Genomic DNA, 26,428 nt, shown 5'->3' on the forward strand with positions numbered 1-26,428 from the left:
GTGACAGTCTTTCTATAAATATATAATCTCGAGTTTCTCACTGGCCGAGATTTAGGTGCTTTACTTCATATTCATTTATTTCTCGCCATGGACTGGAAATTATTATGAAAAACCCATAAAAGAGAAATTTTTGAATCGATTTTAGGTAATTATGTAGAACTCTTTTGTATTGTTTTGTATTTATATTTCCCTGTTAAGCAATTTTTAGTACAATCCATATTTGATATGGCCTAAGAATTAAAATTAGTACGGATAATTCATGATATAAATAAGTTATCCAAAAAAAATCAGTCTTCGTTAATCAATTGAGGGGTACGATTCATTGATATAAATACATGTGAAGCCCATGAATTTTCTTTCCCTTTTTTCAATAGGAATACTAAAACAATAGCAGCTACCATAATTATCACTGAAAATTTACAAGAAAAACGTCATTAGAAAATAAAAAAACGGATATCTCAGCGGTTTTATAAAAGCTCATATTTACCTGTTATAAAAAATATTGGTAAAATATTACGATCAAAGAAATTTCCATCGTATGTGGATAACTTTTTAAAGCTACATTTTTGTATAATATCACAATTTGTATCATAATATAAACCACGTAGACCCACGTTTGGTCCACAATGTCCTTTTTGATATTCAATTGTTTTCGATGTACGATTAAATATTACTTTAAATCCTTCCATAGTTACAGCACCTGTTCAAAAATATACAAAACAAATTGTACAAATTGATTTAAATTTTATAAAAGAAAGTCCCTCTCTCCAAACTCAATCAATTTTCTTGAAAAATAGCTTAAAACACTCTCGATCAAGTCATCTTCAAACAAACAAAAATCGAATTCATATCAGTTCACCCTTTTAAGAGCTACGATGGCACAGACAGACAGAGAAACACACACACACATAGAAGTCAAACTTATAACACCCCTCTTTTCGCTTCGGTGGTTAATAAATCGAATTAAAAAAGGTTTTACCTAAAATAGTTCCAATATTTCCAGTCGATTTTTCAATAGCAACCTTATAACAATATTTTAAAGGACTATTTTCATCGCTGAAAACTTGTTTTACGTATGACTGAAAAAATAAAAATAAAATAACGTACACACTGAAGGAAAAAGAAATTTTCATAAAAAACGTTTTCTAAAAACTTACCGGACCAGGTAAATCTAAAATAAAATACGAATTTGCATCTCGTGCAATTGAAATACTAATATTTGGTAAAATATTCCAATTTTGTTCAAAATCAAAACATGATGTATCTTTTGTATTCCAAAAATCGGGATTCAATGATATGTTGTTCCGTTCAACGTATTTACATAATGCATCCGTTAAACTATTATAAACCTACCAGAAAAAAAAGTGTCATTAATTTTCGAAAAAGAGAAATCAATTTTGTATATACCTTTTCTGGTAAAATTAAATTTGTAGATCCACTATCGATAATCGATTTATCATTGTTAATATCTCGACATGTTATCGATGATGTCGTTAGACTTTGATTATCGACCGTAATATCAAAAATCGTAATATCATAAAACCATTCTCGAATGATATTTGCAACAAATTTTGTATGATTTAAACGTTCATTATTTCCCACTGAAAAATTAATGAAAAATCTTTATTTGGTACTTTTTGTGAATTAAAAAATTATCTTAATATAGAGTGGCCACAAATCGGGAATAATTAAGGAATATAATCATTGACGGGGAATAGACCCACACTTCAATGTGGCTCTAATCTGTAGGAATTTCTAAAAAAATGGGAAATAATATGATAGGAGTTAACTTTAATATATTTTGCTTACATATCACATCAAAATTTCCAATATGATTACTGTTATTATTCGAAATCATTCCACATAATTCTAACGAAAATGCTAAGCTCGCTTGATCATTTGCATCCATTACTGCGTCAATCCAGGACTTGACACTTTTATCGGGTCGAGATATTCCTGTATACGCTAAACCTAGTAAACCCTAAGAATTTTAATTCGATTAAAAAATGAACTTTTTCGGAGTGCTTACTAAAACAAATTCGACCAAATCTTAAAGAATGAATTCCTTTTAAATGAAATATTAAACTTGGTGAATTTAGCTTTTAGGAGGAAATTTTTGGTTTCCTCTTCTCTCCAAATTCTTGGTCTTTCGAAAAGTTTCAATCTATAAAATTTGGTGAATTTGTTTTCGTAAATTGTAAATTCTGTTAGTACCTGCCATTCCGAGTTATTTTTAAAAAACATTTCAGTATCACGAATTAAGGAAATATCAGTTCGAATTGGTTCGTTGTACGAGATAAATGGAATAGTTATTAAATCGGATCCAAGAATACCATTCCATTTACCCTGCGTATATTTCGAGGACACATTTTTATTTGTTATTTTAAATGTTCGTGAACTAAAAATAAAATTGTTAAGTGTTAAAAAATGTCCTAACTAGGGCCGTGTTAACTCCATATTGCGCACCGGGGTGCGTGAATCCGGGAAGCTCTAAATGAACTTGAGGCCCCTTTTGTGTGGCCCGCTTTTCCTAAATGAGCCTGGCACGCTCTTTTTATACAATTATTTTGTATAAAAAGTATAATGCGATCAACTAGCGCTCCCAAAACCCAGCCACACATCCCTTGCACTTCCGACGGCCCTGGTTCTAAGTGTTCATGACTCTGATTATTTTACTTACTTTAATGAATTAAAATATAAATTTGTATAAACATTTTTCGTAGCTGCAATTGCAAAATTTGAGCTACCAGTATCAACAATTACTTGAAACTGTAAAAAAAATCAAGATTTCAAAAATTATACCACAAAAAAGATATTGCCTTCTAATGCAATCAATAAAAAATCAACCCAACATAGCTCAATTTTGTTTATCTAGGAATATTTTTATCACATATTATATTGTTTTAGGATCTTTTCCCCGGGATCTGTAGTTCTAGTAATTTTTTTAAATGGATATTATTTAGAAGGGGCATTTTGAAATTACTAGAAATTAATTGGGAGTATGGGATATGGCCAGGATAAGGACAATTTTATTATATACAAATACAGGGTGTTCAAGGAAGAATTACCAACAGTAAAGTTTTCAAAAATTGGAAATTATTAAACCTCCTAATTTTAGAGATATGTGACAAAGATAAATACTTTAGCTGAAAAAAATGATTCCTTATGATAAATATTTTGATTTTACAAAAAACAATTCAGAAATTTCTAATTTTATGATTCCTACTAATTTCAGCTTGATATTCAAATTTATAAATTTTCGAACTGTCAAAAAATAAAACAAAAAACAATCAACGTTCAAAGAAAATTTAGTGCTGTGATAGTGTCCAGAAGTTTTAAAAATTAAATTAAAATGTTTCTCGTACGAAAGTTAAGCTGAAATTAATATCCAAACTTCTAAGAACAGAAAAAATTATTTTTAGGTAAGTTTTATTATATTAAAACTATTTTATTCGGAGAAATTAGTAAGCAAAAATTTACTCGCTTTTCGTCATTTGTTTTTAGCGGTTGGGGGTTCTCAGTAATTTAATAATTTTATCTTTTATAATTATTTAGAAATATTTTAAGACGCCTATGTAAGCTTCGATTTGAAATTTCAAGATATTTACTCAGGTTTTGAGCGACCAATAATAGTCCTGAATTTGTGCAAACATACTTTTCGTAAAATTTGTTAAAGTTTCAAGTTACTAAATTAAAAGATCAGTAAAACTTTAAAATCAACTTAGATAACAATTATTCTGGCCTTAGATACATATTTCTGCTCTTTAAACATAGTAACAAAGCAAGTAATTTCGTAAGCTTTCTAGAAGAAGAAAAAACGGTTTTATATCCTTACATTTTGTTTAGGTTCACCTATTGCAATATCAATTAAATAACCCTCTCCATGTTTCCCCTTTAAATTATACTGTAAACTCGTTGTAATTAAAAAAAACGTACATTGACTGATTATAAATAATATTATTTTTGAAATACATGGTTTTTGTATCATTTTTTTTTATCACAGAAAAAACTTCATAACAAAAGAATTCGTAAAAAACTTTTTCAAACTAATTGTTTATCTTACTTACACTTGTGTAAAATTTATTTGTGTCTTTTTCTATTCTGGTTGATTTGTTTGTCTCGTGTCGAGATTAATCAATCCGATGTTATTATTTTGATGATTTCAGTGTCGTAAAAGATGAGAGGAAGTTATTACACCGTTAAAACTTCCAAACAGGTAAAAATCTTGTTTGTAAAGAGTACCAAATAAACTTCATGTATTAAGAAGACTTACAAAGAGTCTATGATAATGAAGGCGTTTTCTAATGTTTGTTTAAATTTTAATAATATTCCTTCATGTATTATCGAAATCAATTTCTCGATTCAGCCAAATTCGTTTTAAATGTTCCTACATGTATGTACTATCGAAATCAATTTCTCGATTCAGCCAAATTTTGTAGATTTTTGGCAGATACCCAAAAGTTCTTAAGGACACATCTGATAATAAACGGATGGCATCAAATTTGTGGTCAAAAATTCTCACAGGAATGGATTTCGAAGATAGGAAATGAATAAACTATAAATTTTTATTTATCTGTAACAGTTTTTTATTTTATTTAAATAACGATTAAAATATTTACATTTCGAAAATATAAGTTCTATATCAAAAATTAAATACGTATATTAATTTGCAAAAAAAACCAAAGAATTTTCTTAGTGAGACCGAGCAATCTCTGAAAAGAAATGTAATAAATCTTCAATTGTAAAATCTAACGCAATCATAGAGCCCGGATAACAATGTTGTATTAACTCTTCCAAATTTTTATATTGCATTATAAATTCTTCTTGCATGGCTCGCCAAACAACCTGAAAAAAAAAAATCAATTTAATATCGATTATGGTTTTACTAGAAATGATTCTAACTTTTCAAAATGGTGTATTGTATCCATTTTTATAAACAATTGACTCCAAACAATTACTTACTTGTAATAAATTTTCCTCTTCAGACAAATGTTTTTCGACTTTTCGATATAAATTTTCTAAACCTTTCTTAACTTCACGTGCTGGATATTGTTGAATTACTTTACGCAATTCTTGTTTAGAAAACGCTAATTGATATCCAATTTCCGATTCTTTTACACCTTGATTTACTTTAGCTTGAACACCTTCGAAAAATTGCTAAAAAAAAGAAAATTTTATTAATGTTTCTAAGCTAAGATAGATAAATTTCGATTTAATTACGTTTAATTTTTCTAGCGGACGTCCAAAATATTGCGTAACGTATGCTTTTAACGCATCATTATATTTTTGTTTCGCATCTTTTCGAAGTCCATCCAATACGGAAATTTTCAGCTGGGATAATAAGGCATACAAATGGTGGAAATTTTCTATATGAAAAATTACAAATTATTTTTTTAAAGTTTGTTTTTCTAAGCAATCCATACATATTCAATGTTTTTAATTCTAGAAGTCCCTTGGACCTTCAGCTCTCATAGTAAAAAAATATTGAACGTCTATGGATCGCTTTAAAATTGTATTTACCCATTTTAACAACTTCGAGTGGTGTTTTATGATGTTCTGCAGCATGAATCGGTATCATTTCAAACATTTTCGCAACTAAAATCACATACCATTTTTCAATGTCGGGACGACGATGTGTTTTAAATATACTTTCAGCGGTTTTCGCAAATTCTTCAAAATTTTCTACGTATGGTAGTATACCACACTTCGATTTACGATTGACTTTTGTATTTTCAATTGATGATTTTTGTGCTTTCATAAAGTCATCAAAATTTCGTTTCACTTGTACCAATACTGATGCAAAGGTCATACTTAAAAATGATCCGGTATCTTGAGCGGACATCACATGTTGGCTGAGTCGTACGAAAACATTCATACAATAACTGCAAATAATAAAATCGGACTGTTAGTCGGACGAATAGTTTTAGACATACAACGTCTGAAATTGTCTAATCGATTTTGCGTGATCATTATCTAATTTAAGGTTTAATCATACGCCCCTGATAAAAAAGACGGTTAGTTCAAGTGCTTTTCTCTGCTAAACGGTGACAATTTCTATAAAATATTGGCAAAACAGTCACTTTTCATTTGAAGAAAGCATTTGAGAAGTGAATTTTTGAATTATTTTAAGAAAGAATAGATTTATTAATTTAAATCCGAAATTTACGATTCATAAATCCGACTTTTTTTATCAGAGGTGATATAGTCAGATCCGGATTTAGAAATTCGCAGCCCCCCCCCCCCTCTTAAAAAGTCTTCAATGGTGGAATAAGTTCGGTACAAGTTTTATCCCTTATAACATATCTATCTCGAAAATTAATGCGAAGAATTTTAGAATTTTAAAGAAGTTTACTCACAAACTATCTAATTTTTCATAATGTGCAATAAAATTATTGAGTTCCGGTTCCAAGCACGCAAATAATACGCCCATCATACGACGAACTTCTTCATTAATCTGTTTTTCAATCCGTTTCTGGGGTATAACCGTTGTGGATGACGTCATTAAAGCTGTTGCATCGGGTTCTGAACGATTAATTGTCTCATATAATGTAGTTTCCATATTTTTCGATGTCGGACTTAGAACATCCAATTGAAAGAATGCAACACAAAACTGTTGTTCTTTCAAACAAACTGGTTCTAATTCGGCTAGAGCTCGTTCTAGTACCGCATCACATCGATGTCGTTCCGCTTGATCCATATCTAAACTTTGTGGGGGCCATTGTTCACGTTCTATACCCAATAATGGTCCTTCCATTATAACCTGTTTACCGGAAGTTAAACGTAATCGAGATACCGAAGAAGAAATTGTATTTAAATCTTCACGTGATCCATTGCCTCGCTTCGTACCGGAGATATGTTGTTTAGCATCTTCGAAGAATTTTTTAAAATCACGTTCGTAAAGTTTTCCTAAATTATCTTCGTAAACTTTACGTAAAAGCATGTAGGATTTATTGTCCATAACTTTTAGCCAATGCATTAGCTCGGTGTACGGGGTGAGTTCTTTATGGACGGTATTGTGTTGAGGAAGTTGCAATTCGTTACCATGCGAGTTTGATGTAATTCCCATGTCATTTCCTGCGAACAAAATAAAAATTGAGACGAACCCTCTCGTGCTTCTTTTATCAGTCTAATTGAATTGTTCAGTGCTAGGCGATTCAGTTCCTCGAAACATTCATAGACTATCCTCGATTGGAATCTTGATGCCTCAAGTGCTCGAAGAGCGGTCTGACATATTTTCTTGTTACTTCATAAAAAAAAAGAGGAATAAGATTACAGATTTTCTTACCCAAATGGATAAATGAATTATTCAAATGTCGTGAAATTGTTTTCGAAAATTTTGCATGTGCACGTTCAAATCGCTTTCGTTGTTCACGTACAGCTGCTAATTTCAAAAGCGCAGGTTGTAACGAACAATTCATAGCGGCACGTAACGCTTTCCCAGCCGCTATAGCAGCTTGTAAACCTTTTTGTGTTGTTAACTCTGGATCGTCTAGCACAGCTTGATGATGACTCGGTAAATCCAATTGTATCTAGAAAATTTTGTTTGTAAATCAAAAAAATTTAAGAGACTTCGAATTTTTCGATACTTACAATTATATTTTCAAGTTCATGTAGCAACTTTTTATTATTTTGATGTGCAATTGAAATTAATAAATTTTTATGTTCAACCGATTGCATAGCTTCGCGTACGTTACATAGAACTTCATCGTAAGCGGCTAATCGAGATTCTATCATACTGGCTTCTTGTTCGGCGACTTCTAATTGTTGCATTAATGATTCTACCTAAACATAAACAGAGTTAGTTGTTTAAAAACTCTAACTACTCTAAGTGGAAAGAGTTCCGCTCGACATTTTTCGCTGGAAGCATTTTTATCGTAAACAACTTATTTTTCGAGTTTCAACCATATGCCAGCTTAAAAAAGAAGACACCCTGTATACTTACTTTTTGCTCAGACGCTAAAATAATTTGAACATTTTGTCCATCCAAAATAGATAAATCTTTCGCCAAAACTTCCATAAAACGTTCCGCATCACTGATAGCAAAATCACATCCTTCAATTAATTTCGCTAAATCCGCTTGTTCTTTTTCCGTAATCGCTTGAAAATCTTCATTAATTTCAATATTCTCGATATTAATATCAACCGGTGTCACAACATTCTCTGGCGATAATGCAATCTCACTGATCCAATTCTCGGGAATATTCCGGAATATAGGCTTCTGTTTCGGTAAATGTTTACAACATTGTTTCCATAAAGTGATAAAGAAATTCTGTCGTTCTTGTAAATTCGATGCTAACCATCGATATGTCTTATCAATATGAATATCGAATTCATGATTATCGGAATTTGTGTTTTTACCATCAACGATTTTTAAATCGGATAATGGCCAGGAACGTTTCTTTTTAAATACATTCTTATCGTTTTGTTTTACTTGACATATTGTGACCGTATACGGGGGTTTTACTGTAGTTACAACACATAAAAATGATATCTTCTTTTTCTTTAATAACTTACTAACGTGACATACTGCTAATAATCGTTCGTCTAACGGTTGAAACACATCTTTTTGTAACGAATGGCGAATTGCAGCCATTTATTTATTTATTTTTTATTATCAAATTGTTTTTATTTGACACAAAAATGACACTAATGACAGATGATTTGATGCCATGTAATTTTTGACAACTTGTTGTATAAAAGAAGAACGCCCCCTTTGGAATCACTGTAAAACGCCCCCTTCCCCTTATTTTTAAATTTATGGCGGGATACAAAATTACTACTCAGGTTATATTTACCTACATACTCCAATCATCTTAGGGTTTCACCTCGGAATCTAACGGAATAAGCTAATTTTTTGTACAAACCTTTATTTTGGAAGTACAAATGTTGTCTAAAAAGTCACAAATAATAACGCGTTCGCGTCGTTAGATATTCAAGGTCAAAGGTATCGAAAATCTTTTTGCGTTCAATCGTATTAGCATTTATTATAAAAGTTGTAGAGGATAAAATTTTGCCTGAAACTTTTTTTTGTATGTCGATCCGTTTTTGAAATAGAAAGCGCAGAAGGTGTTGCGCTAAGCTTAACGTACTTTAGTTCTGGGTCAATATTTACAAATATAAGGTATTAAATAATCATTTAAGTAATATTTAATGAATAATTATGGACAAAAACCGCATAATAGACTGGGATTCGCGATTGACCTTATCTGTTATACAGTTTTTTCGCTTAATTATCGATTAAATATTACTTACATAGTTTTTTAATACCATATATTTATAAATTTTGACCCTTCACTAAGGTGCGTATACCTCCAGTGCTCCATATTCTGCTCCCTATCCTGAAAATTCTAACTGGATATAACCCTTTAAAAGAGTTTTGGAATAAAAATGCATTATTTTTCAATTTTTTTACACTTTATTAAATAATAAAATTTTTAAATAAAAATTATTATGTAAAATAGCTTAAAAAAAGAAAATGGCAAAATTATTTTTTTAAACATGGATGGAATGATTCGAAAATTGTAAATTATTTAAATTTACAAATTTAAATATATAATTTTTTTTTTTTAATAACAAATATTATTAACAAACAATTAAAAGCAATATTTTTAAATAAATTCGTCTAAATTCAAAGCGATATGAAGAATATTTTCTTATAATAAATATTTAATGAGATTTTCTTCTACAGAGTGTTTAAAAAATACCATCTTTGACATGCAAAAATGAAATATCTAGAAGGAAAAGTGTCTTTAAAATTTGGCACATTTGTGAATTAGGTTGTAACCCCCCCTCATGAGTTGTCGATTTTTCGATACAAAGTTGTTCTACTAAATAAAAATTGTGCCAAATATCAAAGAATCAACACTTTTTTCCTTATTTCCCTGATTTTTTAAATAATTTTATTGTACTTTGTAGATAATAACATTTTGTATCACCCTGTCTGCTTTTCTGCTTCGATAATTTTAAACACTCTGTAGTAAATTATGTTTTGTTCAAAGTATTTAATGCCTCTTTTAAAGTTTATATCAAAATTCAAACACATATTTTGGGGAACATATGAACTTATTTCATTTAACTTAATTTGTTCACATAACTCAAAATAAGAAAGAATATTTAAAATTGAGTTAAACCACTTTCGAAATTCGAATAAATTCGGACACATTAAAAAAATGACATTCGAACATTTACTTGGAACAAAAAAAACATTAAATAACACAAAAATACAACATTTAAAATTAAAAAAGCGAATAGAAATTCGAATAAATTTTCTAACTAAGTAAATCCATAATGTCATCCTTCGATAAAACTGTATTATTTGTGGATGTAGGAGATTGCATTAATGGCGTCCTTTGCGAAGTCATTTGATTTAGTGTTGGTTTCGATGATGCTGTCGAATTATTTGATAACAATGAATCTAACGCACTCCAATTCTGTTGAGGTTGCTGTTGTTGTGACGTTGAATTATTCCACATCGTATTTTGTTGAAATTGACTATTAAAATTATTGTTACGATTTTGTAGTGGTGGAGAAGACATCCACGTATTTGGTGCGGAATTTTGTGAGTTTGTCCATTGTTGTTGTGGAGGCGATTGTGCCCACATTTGGTTGGAATTTGGTGTATTATTCATAGGTGGTGGGGATTTTGGTGATGTCATTAAATTCATTTGACTTAAATTTGATTGGATTAGAGAGGATGTTAAGTCTTTCGTGGGTGGGGTTATTTTTGGAGTGTTTGTGGATGTTGGGGATAAAATTGGTTGATTCTTTAATCGGGCTGATGTTTCTTGTTGTTTTGCGATCCTATAAAAGAAATTTTTATTAATAATATATAATAGGGGTACCGCAAACGGGTCTCTAGCACTTAGATCAAGGCAAGGGGTCTTCTGTACCCTCCTTGAGAACAATCCTGTCATCCGAAGGCGGGGATGCTATTTTAAACAAATAAACAAATAAAGGGGATATAAAAATGGGCAAAATTACATTACCTTTGCTTATCAGCCATAGACAAGGATTTATTATCCACACCATTTGGTATTGTGTCCATGCTTGTTGATGATGATCCTGTATTTTCATTTTTTAGGGCATTGGCATGTTTTGGACTATCATTAATGTAAGAATCAAGACCCAATCCTGAAAACATTTCATCAACAGCTGATTGTGGTTGTGGAGCTTGTACTAAAGTTCCAGGTGACAGCGTTCCAGTGCTTAAACTTGCATCAAAAGTTCTGAAAAAAAGAAAAATTTTCATAATATCATTCCAACACGGACTTTTGGGTGAGTATACTTACTTTTGTTCTTTTTGTATCGAATTCAATTGTTCCAATTTCGTACGATGTTCACTTTCAACCTGGTTCACCATTTCTTTGACTAACGTAACCAGAGCGTTAAATTGATTCAATGTTAGACCATTTTCTATGCAAAGTGGCATTAAAAATGGTAAAATTTTTGTGGCAATACATTCTTTTGTTATGCCTAATTTTTTGTGCGTCATCGCCAATTTATAAATTCCTGGAAAAATAAGTTAAATTAAAATTGAATCACATAAAATCCCTTGAATTTTTTCTAACTTACCTAATATTCCCATAAGCACAGCCGGTTCCCTCGATGGAATTTGCGTTAAAAATGGTAAAATTTCATCCAATACCAACCATTTATCCAAATGTTCCAATAACTTTCCAATACACAGCAAACAATTGACTCGTACTGACAGATAGCTTGTCGATAAACATAATCGTTTGATCCGTGGTAAAAGTGCATTTTTCATAGCCGGATAATCCACTAACGATGCGTAAGTTGGTAAAACCGATAAACAAAGCTCTTGAATCTGTTGTGCATCAGCCTCTAAAGCTCGATACAACATTGGTAAAACATCTGTTTTAATTTCTTCCGCTGGTGTTAATTTTAATAACAATTCCATTTTTTGCATAAATATTAATAAAATTTGTATCGGTTCTTGAATTTTCATAACCGGTTTTAGATGTGGTAAAATATGTTGAATGTATTCATCTTTTGTAGCATTCTCAGCAATAAGTAGAACATTGGGGAGAACAAACGGTATCATTGGTGGATTTACGAATTCTTTCACTAAACAGGGTATTATTCGATAAATGCAGACACGATGAGGTAGTTTTTGTATAATTTGTGGTAGACCTTTGTAAAATTGTGATTTTTGTAAGTTATCCCATTGGAATAATGAATCTAAATAATTTAGAGTTTTTACACCGACATCCTCGAAATATGGAATCTGAGGAAAAATACAAAAAAAATGATTTTAAACTTCAGAAAAAAATTCTTAAAACTGTTTTTGTTTTAGTCAAAATTTCGATGAATCCAATTAGTTTCTTTTGAAATGAAATTACCTTTATAAACTGATGTGCATCCGGTCTCAATTCTGGTGTTGTATTCAACATCATTTTTACATATTCCTGTAATCCTTCTGCCACGCAAAGTAATTTGGAATTGGGTAATTGTTTTAGCTAAAATCAAAATTTGAAAAATAATTTTTGAAAAATAAAATTTTAGATAATATACAGTGTGTCCTCGGAAAGAGGTAACTATACTTGTAAATTTTCTTATTTTGCATTTTAAGACAAAAAGTCATTCTTTATAAGAAGTTTTGCTTTTGCTGAAAAGTATGTAGGAATATTTAAAATTTCTAAATAATGTATAGGGTAGCCAAAAATTTGGTATCACTATTTTTTTTTTAGGTAAACTACCCTTATTTAGTTTTAAATATTCCTACATACTTTTCAGAATAAGCAAAACTTCTTATAAAAAATGACTTTTTTTCTTAAAATACAAAATAAGAAAATTTACAAGTTATAGTTACCTCTATCCGGGGACACACTATATATATATCTACAAACCTCTTTAGCAGTTCGTTTAAATTTTGAATAATCTCCTGTATATTGAAATAACGGTCGACCACCTGGTGAATGAAGAGCATATACAAGCATACCTAGTGAAAACATATCACTAGCTGTGGAATGAACATGAGTTAGAGCACATTCGGGTGCTAAATAATCCAATGTTGGTTGGGTTAACGCATGCATTGCTTGTGTATATTCTGTAAATGGCCAAAATGGCTGAAACAAACAAAAAATTGGCATTTTATTGGGTTTTTGACTAAAATTTTGGAAATTTTATAGCACCTTTAACGAGGAATCTTAATAGTTGTTAATAGTTGTGTTCGTCTAAATAGATGAACAGTCGAAGACAAACGCCTTAGACCGCTCGACCATTTAGGCTCTGGTTAAAAATATAAAAGCTTACCTGACTCTCATGAATATTTTGATTCAAAATACAAAAATCAAATCCAAATATTTTCCAAGCACCCTGTATATTAATCACAATCGATTCCGGACAAATATTCTTATGTAACAGCTTCACATCATTATGTAAGAATGCTAAACCTTCACCCACTTGTAACAGACCATATTTAATTTCCACTTCATATAATTTATAATTATTAATACTTTCCGGTACAGGAACTGGCATATTTTCTATATTTCCTAATATATTCGCTAAACTTGCAAACACTGGTTCCGTAGCAAATGCTAAACTTTCACGACTCTCTTCCAACGGATGTTGTACTGTTAAAATTTGTGGATGTCGTAATTTCGTCAGCTGCATCACACCTCGTCGTAGGATGTCAATCATGATATCACGATCAGCTTTTGTCCATCGTTCCAAGTGTCGTTTTTCTAACACAAATATAGCGGCTTCTTGTTTTGTGGATTTTTTGAATCCTTTGTAAATCTTCCATAATAAACCTTTCAAATAAATTTATTTATTAGCGTAATTTTTTGTGGAATATGTTTTGAAGGGATAATACCTGGACCAGCTGAAGCAATGTGACTAATGACTTCATATTCACGTGTGACAGGATTTCCTGGAAGTACTCCAGATAAATGTGATACTGTACTACTCACGGATGAATATAATTTATTAAATACATCCATTTTTTTGCTCGAATTTTATTTTAGAAGATTGTCATCTGTCAAAAAAATGACATCTCATGGTTTATACTGATGTTCATGTTACAAGGTAGCCAATAAAAAGGCACGTTTAGAAGGTCTAGTTTAGACGAAGTGAATCTTTTATTTACTATTTATGTTTGTCGATCGATCGCATCGTATTCAAAATCAGTTCTTGAAGGTTAGGTTAGAGTGGCTGTCCTGGGGTGGGACACACTTAGACCATAGGGTCCGTTGTGATACCGTAAATGGGTTGGCCCATCCTCGGGCCACTACTCCATGAACCATTTGGAGCTGTTTAAGAACAGCAGGAGGGCTTTGACGTCGACTGACTTTAGATCGGAGAGGTCGTCAAAGGGAGGCTGGCTTAAGTAAGGCCAGCTCCTCATGACAAGAGCTGGGCAGTGACAGAGAAGATGAGCTCCTGCAGTAGTCGTGATATACTGCCAGGCCTAAGCGTTCAGCATGCTTGTCGCCCAGCCAGTGTCCTGTGATAGCCGCAACAACTTTGCGAACAGAGGCCCTTGGAAGTGATATGAGAACTTCGGAACGAGTGCGATTGTACTCAGACCATATCTGTCTTGTAGTACCACAAGTACGTTCTTCCCTCCATCTAAGATTGGCCTTTTTCAGAATATCCTCTTTCAGGAGTAACTTGCAGTTTGAAAATGGAACTCCCGGGTATTTATTGATGCTTGTATTCGGCAGCATCGTGCCATTTCTGGATTTCCCCGAATGTCGACATTCGGGGGATACATCTGAACATATTTCAACCAAAAAAAGTTGGTTTGCGATTTGTATAAAAATAAAATATTTTTATTTATACAAATCGCAAACCAACTGTTTTTTTAACGTAATTAGCACCCAAAATATACAAAAATTAAATTCAATTAACAATTTAAAACAAACTCGGACTAAGACACAGTTCAAAAAGATGATTCTTGATACGTTTCGTAATTGAACCTTAAATTTTGAAACGTCAATGAATACGCTACAAAAGTAATCTTGATCATTTAAAACAACCTTTAGAATTTTGAAATAAAAACTTTTTATGTTTTCATGCTGTCAAAAATTGAATTTATAAAATAATTTGTTTAAAATTGAGATTAAATTAATTAAGCACAAAGTATGGGTCTTACTTAAATTAAAAATGCGAAATAAATTATTTTTAATAATTTTCACCATAATGTTAAAAAATGTCCAAGCAAATGTCAATTCAAATTTAACTGAAGTGTGTGAACCATTCTCACCGCGGGTCAATTGTTCATTTTTATCGGATGAATTTATCGAATGTGATAGTCCATTAGATTTAAAAGGTAATCAAACCGCATATGAAACGTTAGGTTACGGTTGTGTAAAATTCGGTGGACATTTGTACAAAGATGTTGTACGGACTATAGTGAATTGTACGGTGCTTCCAAATATCGAATGTTGTGGAAATCGAACGTTCCATCGTGCTGGTGTACCATGTGTCAAATATTCGGAACAGTATTTTACCACAACGTTATTGTATAGTATATTATTAGGATTTTTGGGTATGGATCGATTTTGTTTGGGTCAAACGGGTACTGCAGTTGGGAAACTGTTAACATTAGGTGGAATTGGTATTTGGTGGATTTTGGATATTGTTTTGTTAATTACGAATGGATTAACGCCTGAAGATGGCAGTAATTGGAATCCTTATGTTTAAGAAGATTTTTTTATTATAAATAAATATTTGTTATTAGAAATTATTTATAATTTTTTTCTAAACAGTTGTTTTTTTTTAGAATTTAAATTTTATTTAATATAGGTCTAAAGCCAGCCGTTTTATTTGAGTAATTTTGGAATGACTAGAAATTGAGAGGCTGTTGTTCAATTTCCCGCCTTCCAATGTACCGGATAATGAACTCCTGTTTCTTTCGTATGTTGGACTGCTCCTCGCCTATAAAAATTGTCATAGACGAAAAATCCGTTTTAAAATATAATCAAAATCGATCATCGGAGAAATAAAACACTAAAAACGGGTCAACTGCCGAATATTTGAGCAGAAAGACGGATCGGGATGTGGTTCTTTGCAATCGATTCGCGAGGAAGTTTACAAACTTTGTACACAAAAGTGATGGGGAATAAATGAAAAACTGGAAACTAAATATCGATGGAATTGAATCTTATTTTGTTACTCCAAGGGTTTTTGGTGCCGCTGAACTCGAATATCACAAACGAAAATGGCCCCAGATATTCCTGGTGGGTATTCTACACCTCATCTCTAAGAGTTTTTGAGAATATGTAACATATTTCTTCTCTAGGCGACCCCTTTTCGCTTGCCTTGGGCATCAGGTACCTTAGGGCCCATTTTCGTTGTGATATTCGAGTTTAGCTGCCCCAAAAACCACCCGTGTATCAAAATAAGACTCATTTCAATCGATATTAAGTTTCCAGTTTTTAATTTCTCCCTCATCACTTTGTTCATATAGTTTGTAGACTCCCTCATGAATCGAATGCATTCAATTCGTCTTACTGAATTGATTTCCGTTGATTCCGACACCGGATTTGTAATCTACGTAAAAAATGCTTTTTGTTTTTTACGTGACGTTGAAAAGTCGCTAAAGAGCGTTAACGTATGATACATGATGAGTATCCTAATAACTTAAGCGAAAGAATAGTCGAAAACTCGAAGCTAGAAACGATTCTAACTCAAATTACACGCCTGACCATAAACCTAAGATTTTTAACCCTTAAGAGGTAATCAATTGTGTTATATAATTCAATATTGTTATCGAATATGAAGTAATTCAAACAGGATGGTTTTTACAGATAAAAAATGATACGGAAAATTTCTTTGATTTCGAAATATTGTGATAAGATTTTCAATATCTTGAATAAAACATGGCTGAATTAAGATAATTCTGAATAGTTTTCGTAATGAGATAATCAAGGATAATCTCTAGCTTATCAAAAAACAATTATATTTGATAACAGATTCAATTAATGAATAATTCTTTGAAAGCGATTTTTGTAAGGTCAAAAAGATTTTCCGCGGAAAATAAAAAAAAAAAACAATTTCAATTTTTAAACATTAACATAATTTATTAAGTTAAATTTTCGACATTCATAGCAGTTATTATTATCTACAAAATTTTGAACTATACATAAAAATTGGAAAACAAATCATTAATTATTTTTTGGTGCAGGTTGAGCTGGAGGTGAGTAATTTAAGTAACATAAACCACTTCCTTTTAATGCTGCAAGTGTTGCAATGAAAAATCCTACACCCAATACTAAATGTTTGTTGTATTTTGCTTGTCGAGCGGCATTTAATTCAGCCCATGATTGTATTGGAGCTGGCATATCGTTCATTGTTGGTGCTTTCCATCCGGAAACTTCACTCATACCTCGACGAGCTGAACCTAGAATCAAATTTTTGGAGTTATGTCATTTATGTAACACTTTCAAATCTTAAAAGCTGTGGTAACGCTTTCAATTTACATACCGTTTGGTTTTACCAGCTGACGTAAAACACTTTGTCGTACGGCTTGCATTATTATTTCTTTTTAAAAATCAATAAAGAGTTAATTTCTACAAAATTTGAATGTCTAAAAAATACGACTAATAAAATATGGCCGAATTATTCTTTTTATCGATTCCAATATACGCATGTGTCAAGTTAGTTGTTTTTAAATATCGCTAGAGGGAATTGTACAAATTTGATAAAGCGGTTTATTTAAAATTATTAAATTTGTCATAGAGGCCTTGAAAATTTTTCGTATGATATGTTTTAGGGTCTTTAGGGTTAATATATTCATTAATAGAATAATAATAGTAATTCAATTACTGTTACATCCTGTAAAATGTGTAATTTAAAAGTGTGAAGTATATTTCATAATTGATAGGATTGATTTATGTTAGGGATCATTATATGTTTTAACCCTTATGTGTAAACGTGTATAAAATAGATATTTTGGAGTTACGAGCGCCAGGACAATTTTCGATAAAAGGCTTAATTTTTTTTTTTATATGAAGTTGAACAAAGTCTAAATCAATTCAAAGTTTTAAGGAGGGGGGTTGCTCGATTATTTAAATAAATAAATGACTTCAAAAGCAGGCATATTTAAAATTGATTTTACGGTAAAACGGTAGATGAATTATATGTTTTCATAGATTTCTCCATAACTAGTCGGTGGAAATTTGAAAAAAAACTATAAGAGAGAATAAAATTTTTCGATATTTGAAGTAATTTTCAAACTATTGAAAATTTAGTTTTATAGTTTAATACATTCATGAAAATGCAGTACAAATAATATCAACCCTAAGTCTAAAATTGCTTTGGTGCTCGTACTACCTTAAAGTCGTTCATAAAACATGTTCGCAAACAAACAAAGGGGGACTTGCTGAATGTGATAAGACGTGACAAAGAGGGCGGGGTAAAAGATATAAAGAAGGATCTTTATAAAAGGGTGTGATCCCCTTGAAAAATGTGACACAGCGTGAAAACAGGGAAGAGGGATGTAAAAAAATTAATTTTAGCGTGACGTATTTTATGAACCTATTAAAAATGTCCTCTTAATTTAATAGGTGGACTTTTTTGTAAAAATATTTAATTAGCTAAAATTAATTTTAGTCATTTCTTTTTTTTATTTTGAAATTGTCAAAAATTTAAAGAATTGATTTTTTTCTAAATGTCATCCATAGAGATTGTATTATCATCTCTATGACAATATTTTATCTATGCTCTATGATGTTATCGAGAAGAGAAAATGGCTTCTCACGTCAAAGTTGTGTCAAAGTTAGTACGATAGAGTGAGGTTATTTAGCATAATATGACTTTTTTTTGATAAAGACAGTTAAGGGTTAATAATTGTGTGATAAAAAAACGTTTATGAATATATAATTTTATTATATTTGTAGGTTAAATACTTTTAATATCTACTTTTAAAAATAAACAATTTTTATTGTACTATGAGGAATTGTTTTACAGATAAGATGCAAGTTATTGATAATAAATAATAATAAAAATATTAATATTTTTATTAGACATATTACCTAAATGTAAACAGAAATAATCACTTTTTTAAAATGTTAATCGTTCAATTTTACATAAAGTATTTTTTTATTGTCAATTGACTTGAAAACTTAATAAACTATTCATAATTATGAATAATAAATTAAAGTCCGATATAGTGTTTTATATATGTTCTACACACTCGAGAACAAAGACTCGAGAATCGAGACGTTTGGTGGTGATTAATAATAAATATAATTCAGTTTTTAATTAAATTAGTTTGTTTAAAAATGGAGTGGTTAACAAAACAATATCGACGTATAAAAAAAGTTCCCGAAACAAATGAACAAACTGTGGAAAATGATGGATTGGAAACGGATATCGAATATCGGGAACGTTGGATGTCGATACGTGTTATTTATTTTACAATGTTTTTAATGTCGTTAGCGTTTAGTATTATTTTAACAGGTGTTTGGCCCTACTTAGATAAGGTAAATATTTTTTCATTTGATTTGAATCGTTTATCCGATTAATTAATCTCTAGATCTTTGACTCAAAATATATTTACGATGATTAGAATTTTAAGGATATTCGAAAGACCCTGATTAAGGTACCCATTAAAAATTTTATAGAATTTTTATTCCAATTTCGATAAAACTTAATACGCAAGGTAATTTTGTACTAGAATATATCGAACTAGAATAGAATCGTATCGATTTCAAGCTATTTCTTAAAAAATAGATTTTTTCAATGGTAAATTGACCAAGCTTTTTGCTTTTTAATCCTTATTGCTCTAGAAAACACCATCCACGGATTCATATCATTAGATATCCGGGCAACACAAAATTAATTCGCAGATTCCCGTTAATTAAGGAATGGACGCAATCACAGGGTTAACCAAGAAGCAAAAAAACCCACAGACTCGCGCTGACTCGACCCCATTAAAGACATGACCAACCCGTGGATCAGAGAATGAACGTTCGTAGATTTAAGTCCGGACAGCCAACCGGCTCTAAAATCCTTCAGCTCAGTCTATCTAGCGTCAAAGGTAGCACAGGACTGCCGTACGTCCTTAAATGAGCTGGCGGAACGAATGAATGTAGACCTGACATGGGTACCGGGACACAGGGACTGGCAGTGTCATCATTACTACTGCAGGAGTTGTCACAGTGGTGGCGAGGACCTCTCCGACCTAAAGTCAGTCGACGTCAAAGCCCTCCTGCTGTTCTTAAACAGCTCCAAATGGTTCATGGAGTAGTGGCCGGGGATGGGCCAACCCATTTACGGTATCACAACGGACCCTATGGTCCAAGTGTGTCCCACCCCAGGACAGCCACTCTAACCTAACCTAAGTCCGGATATTCGTGGCTAACAGCTCCGTAGATGGTGTCAATAGACGCCCCGTCGATGGTGTGAATAGACACTCTAGAAAACCCAAAATCCAATTTATCAGGGAATTTTTAACCGATTTATTAGAGAACCCCTAAAAATCCATGAATAAATTTAGTAAGAGATCTTTTATAAATTAATTATATTCTATTATTTTTTTAGCTAGATAAAAGTGCTGGAAAACAATTTATGGGATACATTGTTGGAGCAAATCCATTAGGACAAATGTTATTTTCTCCATTGTTTGGATGGTGGAGTAATCGTTTAGGTTCGATTCGTTTACCGTTATTAGTATCGTTAGCATTATTTATTATCGCCAGTGGAATATATTCAACACTAGAAATGTTTGAATCATATCGAAAGTATTGGATGTTATATGCGAGATTTTTAGTTGGCGTTAGTTCTGGTATGTAATCATAATTCTTCATAAACCGTAGGAAACAAAATGATGGTTATTGCTTGCTGGTGGAAAAAATATTTGAAGAAAGAATACGACTTAATAAGTCTTAAAAAGTCTTAGAAACTGTGAAAAAGTCTTAGGAACTCTGAATAACTCTGAAATTTTTAAACTTTTTCAGGTTGAATTAGACTGTCCAAAACGTTTAAAAATTCAGATTTTCTAGGATTTTCTAAAAGTTTTTAAGACATATTAACACTTATTCTTTTTTCAAATATTTTTTCCACCAGGGCTACTCTTATATTATTGTTTCCCATTGAGTTCCCTTTATTCCTATCCCAGTTTCTGTACTATTTCATTTGAAAATAGTTTAATCCTCTCAGTATCCACCATTTTATTACCTGTGACTTGAAAAATTGTCTCCATATTTAAACATACTTCCATTTTTCTAATATTTCTTTAAAAATTTATCCCGTGTTCTCAATATTCAACCATTTTGTTCTCAATTTGACAAAGAAAAAAATCTAATTTGAGAATTAATACGCAATTAATTTTCTTTTAGCAAATATCGCAGTCTGTCGTTCATATTTATCTGCTGCGACCCGCAACACTGAACGAACGTATGCTGTATCAATAATTTCCTTAGCCCAGGTGCTAGGTTTTATAGTTGGACCTGGTTTACAAGCAGCTGTAGTGCCGTTGGGTGATGAAGGTGTTGATTTAATACCAGGACAACTTAAGCTAAATATGTATACAGCTGCGGGATGGATTAATGTGATTTTAGGCTTTGTAAATTTCTGTTTATATTTACCAATGTTCTTTAAAGAGCATAAAATTGCTGCACGCGAGGCTATGTTAAAACAAGGTGCTGAATCAGGTAAATTTCGTTAGATTTTTTTTTTTTTAAGTACGTCGTCGTTTTATTAGTAAAATTAAAATCATGCACTAACTATTTTCTTATTTATGAATTTTTTTTATCGTAAACTAGAAGTAAATAAAGATAATACATACAGGGATTTAAAAAGTATTACATAAGAACTGTATTTGGGGCCATTCATAAAATATTTCATACAAAATTTCGTAACTCAACAATATCCCTTTATCCCTCTGCTCCTGTGACATATTTTATGAACCTATCTTTTATGTACACACCCTGTATGTGTAGATTAGCAATGATTGTGTAATTTTTCGTATTATAAACGTATTTTTTGAAGTTAATACAGTAGACCCGTGGTAATCCGGCCGTCTAATACGGAACCCCTTGTAATCCGACATAACTCTAACGGTAATTAAAATTCAGATTTATTGTAAATACATGAATTCTTCGTGGCGGAAATTAAAAAATGTTTGAAATCTTATCACTTTGATATGTAATTTGTCGGATTACAAGGTATTCTTTTTCAAAAAGTTCCGGATTACAGGGTGTTTGTGGCAGTACTCTATAGTTCGACAAATTCGATAATTCTACAACCACCTTGCAAAACGTTTTTCGGATTACCGTGGGTTCACTGTAATAGATTATATATAGGTTTTTTTAGTTTAGATTATATATTTTTAGTAAATTTTTTCTGTAATAGATAAAAAAAAGTATTTAGAAATGTTTTTTTTTTTTTTTTTGTTGTACCTTTTATAGAAAAAGCAGCTTGGAAAGCACTGAAACCCGATTATTTTTCTGCTTGGACTCTAATAATAACTTTTTTTGTTTTGGTGTTTAATTTTATGCTTCTTGAAACGTATGTAATTTATTATTTTTATTTTATTATTTTTTTTTTGGCTGAAAATAGCGCTCGAAAGATGCAGGGTATTTTTTTAAGTTTACATATGCTTGAAACTCGATAAATAAATTTAATCGGGGAAAATTCTTTAAACGAAAAATGTTAGTTTGAAAGACACACATCTTATACCGGCATAGAATTCGATCTCTGGTTCATAACTGACAAAAATTAGAAGATGAACACTTTAAACTAGAAAGTTGTTCTTTCTAAATACGAAAACATTTTTTGTTTGAAACATAGAGTGAGTTTTCCATTGAGCTTGGAAACCTAGGTCAAGTTTAATGTCTGCGTAAGATGTGCGTCTTCGCTTGAAGCATTTTTATCGATAATTTTTTTCGAGTTTCAAACATATGTCAACTTAAAAAGACACCCCGTAGATGGTCATCGCTCTCTATTGACAAGAAAAGTTTGTCACTGTGAGCTGTTACCATGCTATTTACGAGCACTCTTTTCGACCAAACACAGTAAATTTTTTTATATATTTATTTTTGTTATTTCATTTACTTTATCTATAAATTAATCAAATTATAAATTCACAAGGCCCCCTCCCCACCCTTTTATGTAAATATTTCCTGTTTCCAAAATATGAAAAGGCAATAATCCCTTTCTTAAAATATAAAGAATTAGGATTTTAAAAAAATCCCTCTTAAAATTGTTCGAATTTTTTTTTCTAGATTGGGAACATTACTTACAATGGATCAATTTGCTTGGACCAAAGCTGAAGCCTTATATTATATGGGTATAATGATGTCAATTGGGGCTGTTATGGCATGCTTTACATTTGTATTAATCTCACCCTTATGTAAACTATTTCCCGAACGGAAAGTTATGATTTGGGGTGGAATATTTTTTATGTGTTTAGGACGTTTAGTTCATATACCATGGGGTGATGGTCCGATACAAATTTATGACGATACTCTTATTATCGATAATAATTCGACGACTCCAATAAATGGTACAGAGCTTTTAGGATGTCCAGCTAGTCAAGAATGGTGCGCTTATACACCCAAACAAACAATATTCCAGTTTCTTCTTGGATACTTTTTAACTACAATGGGATATCCAATTGGGGTTACGTTGGTACAAACGATATTCTCTAAAGTTTTGGGCCCACGTCCTCAAGTAAGTTTTAATTTTTTTTTATGTTTCTTAAGGATGTACGAGCACCAAGGCTATTTAAAATAAAATGGTTGTTTTTTTAGTCCAAATCAATTCTAAAAATGTTAGGGGGGAGGGGTTTGGCTGCCCGATTATTTAAATAAATAAATGACTTCAAAAGTAGGCATATTTAACTTCGGTTTTATGGGAAAGGAAATAAATAATTTAATGGAGAATGTTCTTAAATATGTTTCAAGTGCGACTTTAGGGTTCCGTATCGGAAAAATTTGTCGGAGATGTTTTTTTAATTTTGTAAATTTCACTTGTGAAGTTATTTATTTATTTAAATAATCGGGCAGCCTCTCACCCTCCCTAAAATTTTCAGACTTGATTTAGAGTTAGTCTTCTTATAAAAATCAAGCTTTTTTTTTTAAGTTGCCTTGATGCTCGTACTACCTTAACTAATAGACAATTTTTTGTTTGTTTTTGTAGGGAGTGTGGATGGGTTTAATGACTGGATCTGGATGTTTTTCTCGTGTTATGGGCCCAGTGTTCGTGAGTTATATTTATACAATGTATGGAACAATTTGGACGTTTGGAATAACTTTAGCTATGATGATTGGTTGTCAAATCTGGTTGATTATATTCGAAAGACGTTTGATACCTGTAGAAGATAGTGCTGAAAAGAGGCAAAATTTTGAAAAGGGAACTGAATTACAGGAAATGAATCATTTACATAACGCATCGGTGGAATTTCATGAAGAAGATGTTGAAACATAGCAGGTAAGAAAGAGATCATGGCTGTCCGGTATCAATTCTAATATTAAACTTAACTTCTTTTTTTTCAGTGAAGGAATTAAGACACCATCTTCAAAGTTCAACGTACACAGGGTTCAAAAAAACATTTTGAAGTGACTTAGTGGTTTTAGAATTCCTTGCCAAGTGTTGTAGCATACACTAGTAAAGTATAGGCCTTTTCATCGATTTACTTTTGTTTCGGACAGTTGCCAAAAAATTATTCAACCTAAGAAAGTTAAATATATTTTATCTTGTTCAAGCAGCGATTTTTGACAAGGATAGAAGAAATAAGATATTTCTTTATTTGATTGAAAACAGTCCGAAACAAAAAAGAATCATTTTGTAAATGAAAAGCCCTATTTTTGACGGATGACCTTTGCGCCATCTTGTGTTTTATTTTTTCTAAAATGGTGGTTTAGGTTTAGCAGAAATAGTAGGAGAGGTTATGGACATTTTTGGGTAGGAGTTTCAGGCACTCGTCAGATATCTATTCCAGACCTGTGTGGTGGGTGGCGGTATCGTTTCAATTTATTGATAATGTTGAGTATTTTTTAGGACTAAAAATAAATTTTTTTTAAAAGACATCATTTTGGTGGGATTTTTTACCTGCCAGGTGAAGAAGAGTAATTTTGCAAACATCTTGCAGGGGCTCTAAAGATACCGCTTTCCTCCAGCCAGGCCTTCATTTTTGTATTTTGTATTATTATGGGAGAGATATCTGACGAATTTTCAAAATGCTTCAAACAGCTACCCAAAAATATCTACCCGCTCTCGGATTAAAACGTCATTCGACAAGTGAAATTAAATAATGATTTAATATTCAATAAAATGAGTAAAAAAAACGATCTAATCGAAAGTGTTGTGTTGTTAATTGTCGCCCTATTAGCTCAGTTGGTTAAGGTGTAACCAATTCCGTCCACGGTATGCTTAGGGTAGCGGGTTCGATTCCTGCCGTCACAACAAAATTAATTTAATTAATAGTGCATGGTATATGCATCAAACTTAAAAATAAAACACGAAATGACGTTCAACTTTACTAGCGTATAAAAAAATGCCAAATAGATTTCTAGGTTATATTTTAATTTATAATTTGACAAGAATTAAACTGCCCCCTTCCATTTTATTCCTAAATATATGTCACAATTAGATCCATTGTTTTATTTTAGAAATAATTTACAAAAACGAGACTGGTAATAGATAAATTTTTCAAATTTTTGCGATAGTTAGATTAGAAAGATCAATTTTATACAATTAGTTGTTAAGGTCGAAGAATATTATTATATCCATGTCGAAAAATATTACGATTATAAGCGCTGTTAGTGAATTAATGGTATTTACATGGTTATGGGAGCATTCATAAACTACGTAATTCAATTCCAGCCATTTTTTCCCTCTCTCCACGTAGCCCAGGTAGCCTTTAATGTGATCCCAACCCATCGCCCGAACCAAAAAAAGGGGTATTATAAGTTTGACGGCTATCTGTGCCTGTTTGTCTGTCTGTATGCCTGTCTGTCTGTCTTTGTGACTGTATGTGGCGTCGTACCGCCTAAACGGATGAATCGATTTCGATTTTTAAATCGATTACGTAGCCACCTTTCTCCTGACGTAGCTTAGTGTAGCTTTTTAACTACCCCCTCCACTTCTTGGCTGGGCCATGTGGTTTATGGATGCTCCTTGTGCGATTATGTTTGTAGTATTTGCTATCAATGGACCTTGTTAGCACCCAATGTTACAACAAGCGCTTATTTATTGATCAATTTAAGTGAATTTCAGGAAAAAGGTCCATTAATTTACGGTCCTTTGATATTCGATATGAAATTTGCGCTCGTTTTAACATTTTTAACGTAGTTTCAATATTTTTAGGTTAAATTATTGTTAATTAGTATGCTTTTCTCTATAAAGATTGTCTAGAATGCACGATCTCAGAAATAAATGTGCAATTTTAAGAAATTTGATGGGACTGAAACTCTTTGAGATCGTGTACCGATTTCTTTTTGAATTATCCGATTACCGA

The 26,428-nt window shown here is 31.6% G+C and overlaps 6 protein-coding genes across 6 annotated transcripts; 2 read left to right on the forward strand and 4 right to left on the reverse strand.

Annotated features, from left to right (window-relative positions):
- Positions 1-93: 93 nt before the first annotated feature.
- Positions 94-3,960, reverse strand: LOC123301521 (beta-secretase-like). Its single transcript, XM_044884288.1, has 9 exons — positions 3,836-3,960; positions 2,681-2,769; positions 2,215-2,398; positions 1,810-1,981; positions 1,408-1,601; positions 1,158-1,349; positions 980-1,079; positions 488-700; positions 94-409 (listed from the first exon to the last, which is right to left on the reverse strand). Exons 3-9 carry the CDS (start codon positions 2,242-2,244, stop codon positions 288-290), a joined length of 1,023 nt encoding a protein of 340 aa, XP_044740223.1. The 5' UTR covers positions 2,245-2,398; positions 2,681-2,769; positions 3,836-3,960; the 3' UTR covers positions 94-287.
- A 732-nt stretch (positions 3,961-4,692) lies between these two features.
- On the reverse strand, positions 4,693-8,699 carry LOC123301519 (exocyst complex component 1). The gene is made up of 8 exons (XM_044884286.1): positions 7,943-8,699; positions 7,591-7,782; positions 7,286-7,529; positions 6,357-7,074; positions 5,521-5,882; positions 5,221-5,366; positions 4,963-5,157; positions 4,693-4,845 (listed from the first exon to the last, which is right to left on the reverse strand). The coding sequence occupies exons 1-8, from the start codon at positions 8,591-8,593 to the stop codon at positions 4,693-4,695; spliced, it is 2,661 nt and encodes an 886-aa protein (XP_044740221.1). The 5' UTR covers positions 8,594-8,699.
- A 908-nt stretch (positions 8,700-9,607) lies between these two features.
- On the reverse strand, positions 9,608-14,037 carry LOC123301520 (SCY1-like protein 2). Its single transcript, XM_044884287.1, has 8 exons — positions 13,835-14,037; positions 13,273-13,772; positions 12,867-13,085; positions 12,360-12,476; positions 11,572-12,244; positions 11,289-11,508; positions 10,986-11,225; positions 9,608-10,800 (listed from the first exon to the last, which is right to left on the reverse strand). Exons 1-8 carry the CDS (start codon positions 13,959-13,961, stop codon positions 10,269-10,271), a joined length of 2,628 nt encoding a protein of 875 aa, XP_044740222.1. The 5' UTR covers positions 13,962-14,037; the 3' UTR covers positions 9,608-10,268.
- Positions 14,038-15,080: 1,043 nt separating this feature from the next.
- Positions 15,081-15,706, forward strand: LOC123301522 (TM2 domain-containing protein CG11103). The gene has a single exon (XM_044884289.1). It carries the CDS (start codon positions 15,127-15,129, stop codon positions 15,664-15,666), a length of 540 nt encoding a protein of 179 aa, XP_044740224.1. The 5' UTR covers positions 15,081-15,126; the 3' UTR covers positions 15,667-15,706.
- Positions 15,707-17,024: 1,318 nt separating this feature from the next.
- Positions 17,025-17,613, reverse strand: LOC123300731. The gene is made up of 2 exons (XM_044883362.1): positions 17,449-17,613; positions 17,025-17,365 (listed from the first exon to the last, which is right to left on the reverse strand). Exons 1-2 carry the CDS (start codon positions 17,495-17,497, stop codon positions 17,130-17,132), a joined length of 285 nt encoding a protein of 94 aa, XP_044739297.1. The 5' UTR covers positions 17,498-17,613; the 3' UTR covers positions 17,025-17,129.
- A 1,362-nt stretch (positions 17,614-18,975) lies between these two features.
- On the forward strand, positions 18,976-24,673 carry LOC123300648 (major facilitator superfamily domain-containing protein 8). Its single transcript, XM_044883247.1, has 7 exons — positions 18,976-19,448; positions 20,509-20,752; positions 21,306-21,620; positions 22,377-22,476; positions 23,193-23,640; positions 24,109-24,399; positions 24,465-24,673. The coding sequence occupies exons 1-6, from the start codon at positions 19,248-19,250 to the stop codon at positions 24,394-24,396; spliced, it is 1,596 nt and encodes a 531-aa protein (XP_044739182.1). The 5' UTR covers positions 18,976-19,247; the 3' UTR covers positions 24,397-24,399; positions 24,465-24,673.
- The last annotated feature ends 1,755 nt before the right edge of the window (positions 24,674-26,428 follow it).

The sequence above is a fragment of the Chrysoperla carnea genome, chromosome 5 (assembly GCF_905475395.1).
Source record: "Chrysoperla carnea chromosome 5, inChrCarn1.1, whole genome shotgun sequence".
Taxonomy (NCBI): domain Eukaryota; kingdom Metazoa; phylum Arthropoda; class Insecta; order Neuroptera; family Chrysopidae; genus Chrysoperla; species Chrysoperla carnea.

Coding starts and splice junctions, on each gene's coding strand:
- LOC123301521 (XM_044884288.1), bottom strand. CDS start 2,244: ATGTTTTTTAAAAATAACTCGGAATGGCAG. Junction 1,982..2,214: donor AAAATAACTCGGAATGGCAG/GTACTAACAGAA, acceptor TAAAATTCTTAG/GGTTTACTAGGTTTAGCGTA. Junction 1,350..1,407: donor ATTTAATTTTACCAGAAAAG/GTATATACAAAA, acceptor TTTTTCTGGTAG/GTTTATAATAGTTTAACGGA.
- LOC123301519 (XM_044884286.1), bottom strand. CDS start 8,593: ATGGCTGCAATTCGCCATTCGTTACAAAAAGATGTGTTTCAACCGTTA. Junction 7,783..7,942: donor TTTTAGCGTCTGAGCAAAAA/GTAAGTATACAG, acceptor GTTTATGTTTAG/GTAGAATCATTAATGCAACA. Junction 7,530..7,590: donor ATGAACTTGAAAATATAATT/GTAAGTATCGAA, acceptor AAAATTTTCTAG/ATACAATTGGATTTACCGAG.
- LOC123301520 (XM_044884287.1), bottom strand. CDS start 13,961: ATGGATGTATTTAATAAATTATATTCATCCGTGAGTAGTACAGTATCA. Junction 12,245..12,359: donor ATGCACATCAGTTTATAAAG/GTAATTTCATTT, acceptor ATTTTTCCTCAG/ATTCCATATTTCGAGGATGT. Junction 11,509..11,571: donor TGTGCTTATGGGAATATTAG/GTAAGTTAGAAA, acceptor TTATTTTTCCAG/GAATTTATAAATTGGCGATG.
- LOC123301522 (XM_044884289.1), top strand. CDS start 15,127: ATGCGAAATAAATTATTTTTAATAATTTTCACCATAATGTTAAAAAAT.
- LOC123300731 (XM_044883362.1), bottom strand. CDS start 17,497: ATGCAAGCCGTACGACAAAGTGTTTTACGTCAGCTGGTAAAACCAAAC. Junction 17,366..17,448: donor TCAGCTGGTAAAACCAAACG/GTATGTAAATTG, acceptor ATTTGATTCTAG/GTTCAGCTCGTCGAGGTATG.
- LOC123300648 (XM_044883247.1), top strand. CDS start 19,248: ATGGAGTGGTTAACAAAACAATATCGACGTATAAAAAAAGTTCCCGAA. Junction 22,477..23,192: donor AATTTTATGCTTCTTGAAAC/GTATGTAATTTA, acceptor TTTTTTTTCTAG/ATTGGGAACATTACTTACAA. Junction 23,641..24,108: donor TTTTGGGCCCACGTCCTCAA/GTAAGTTTTAAT, acceptor TTGTTTTTGTAG/GGAGTGTGGATGGGTTTAAT.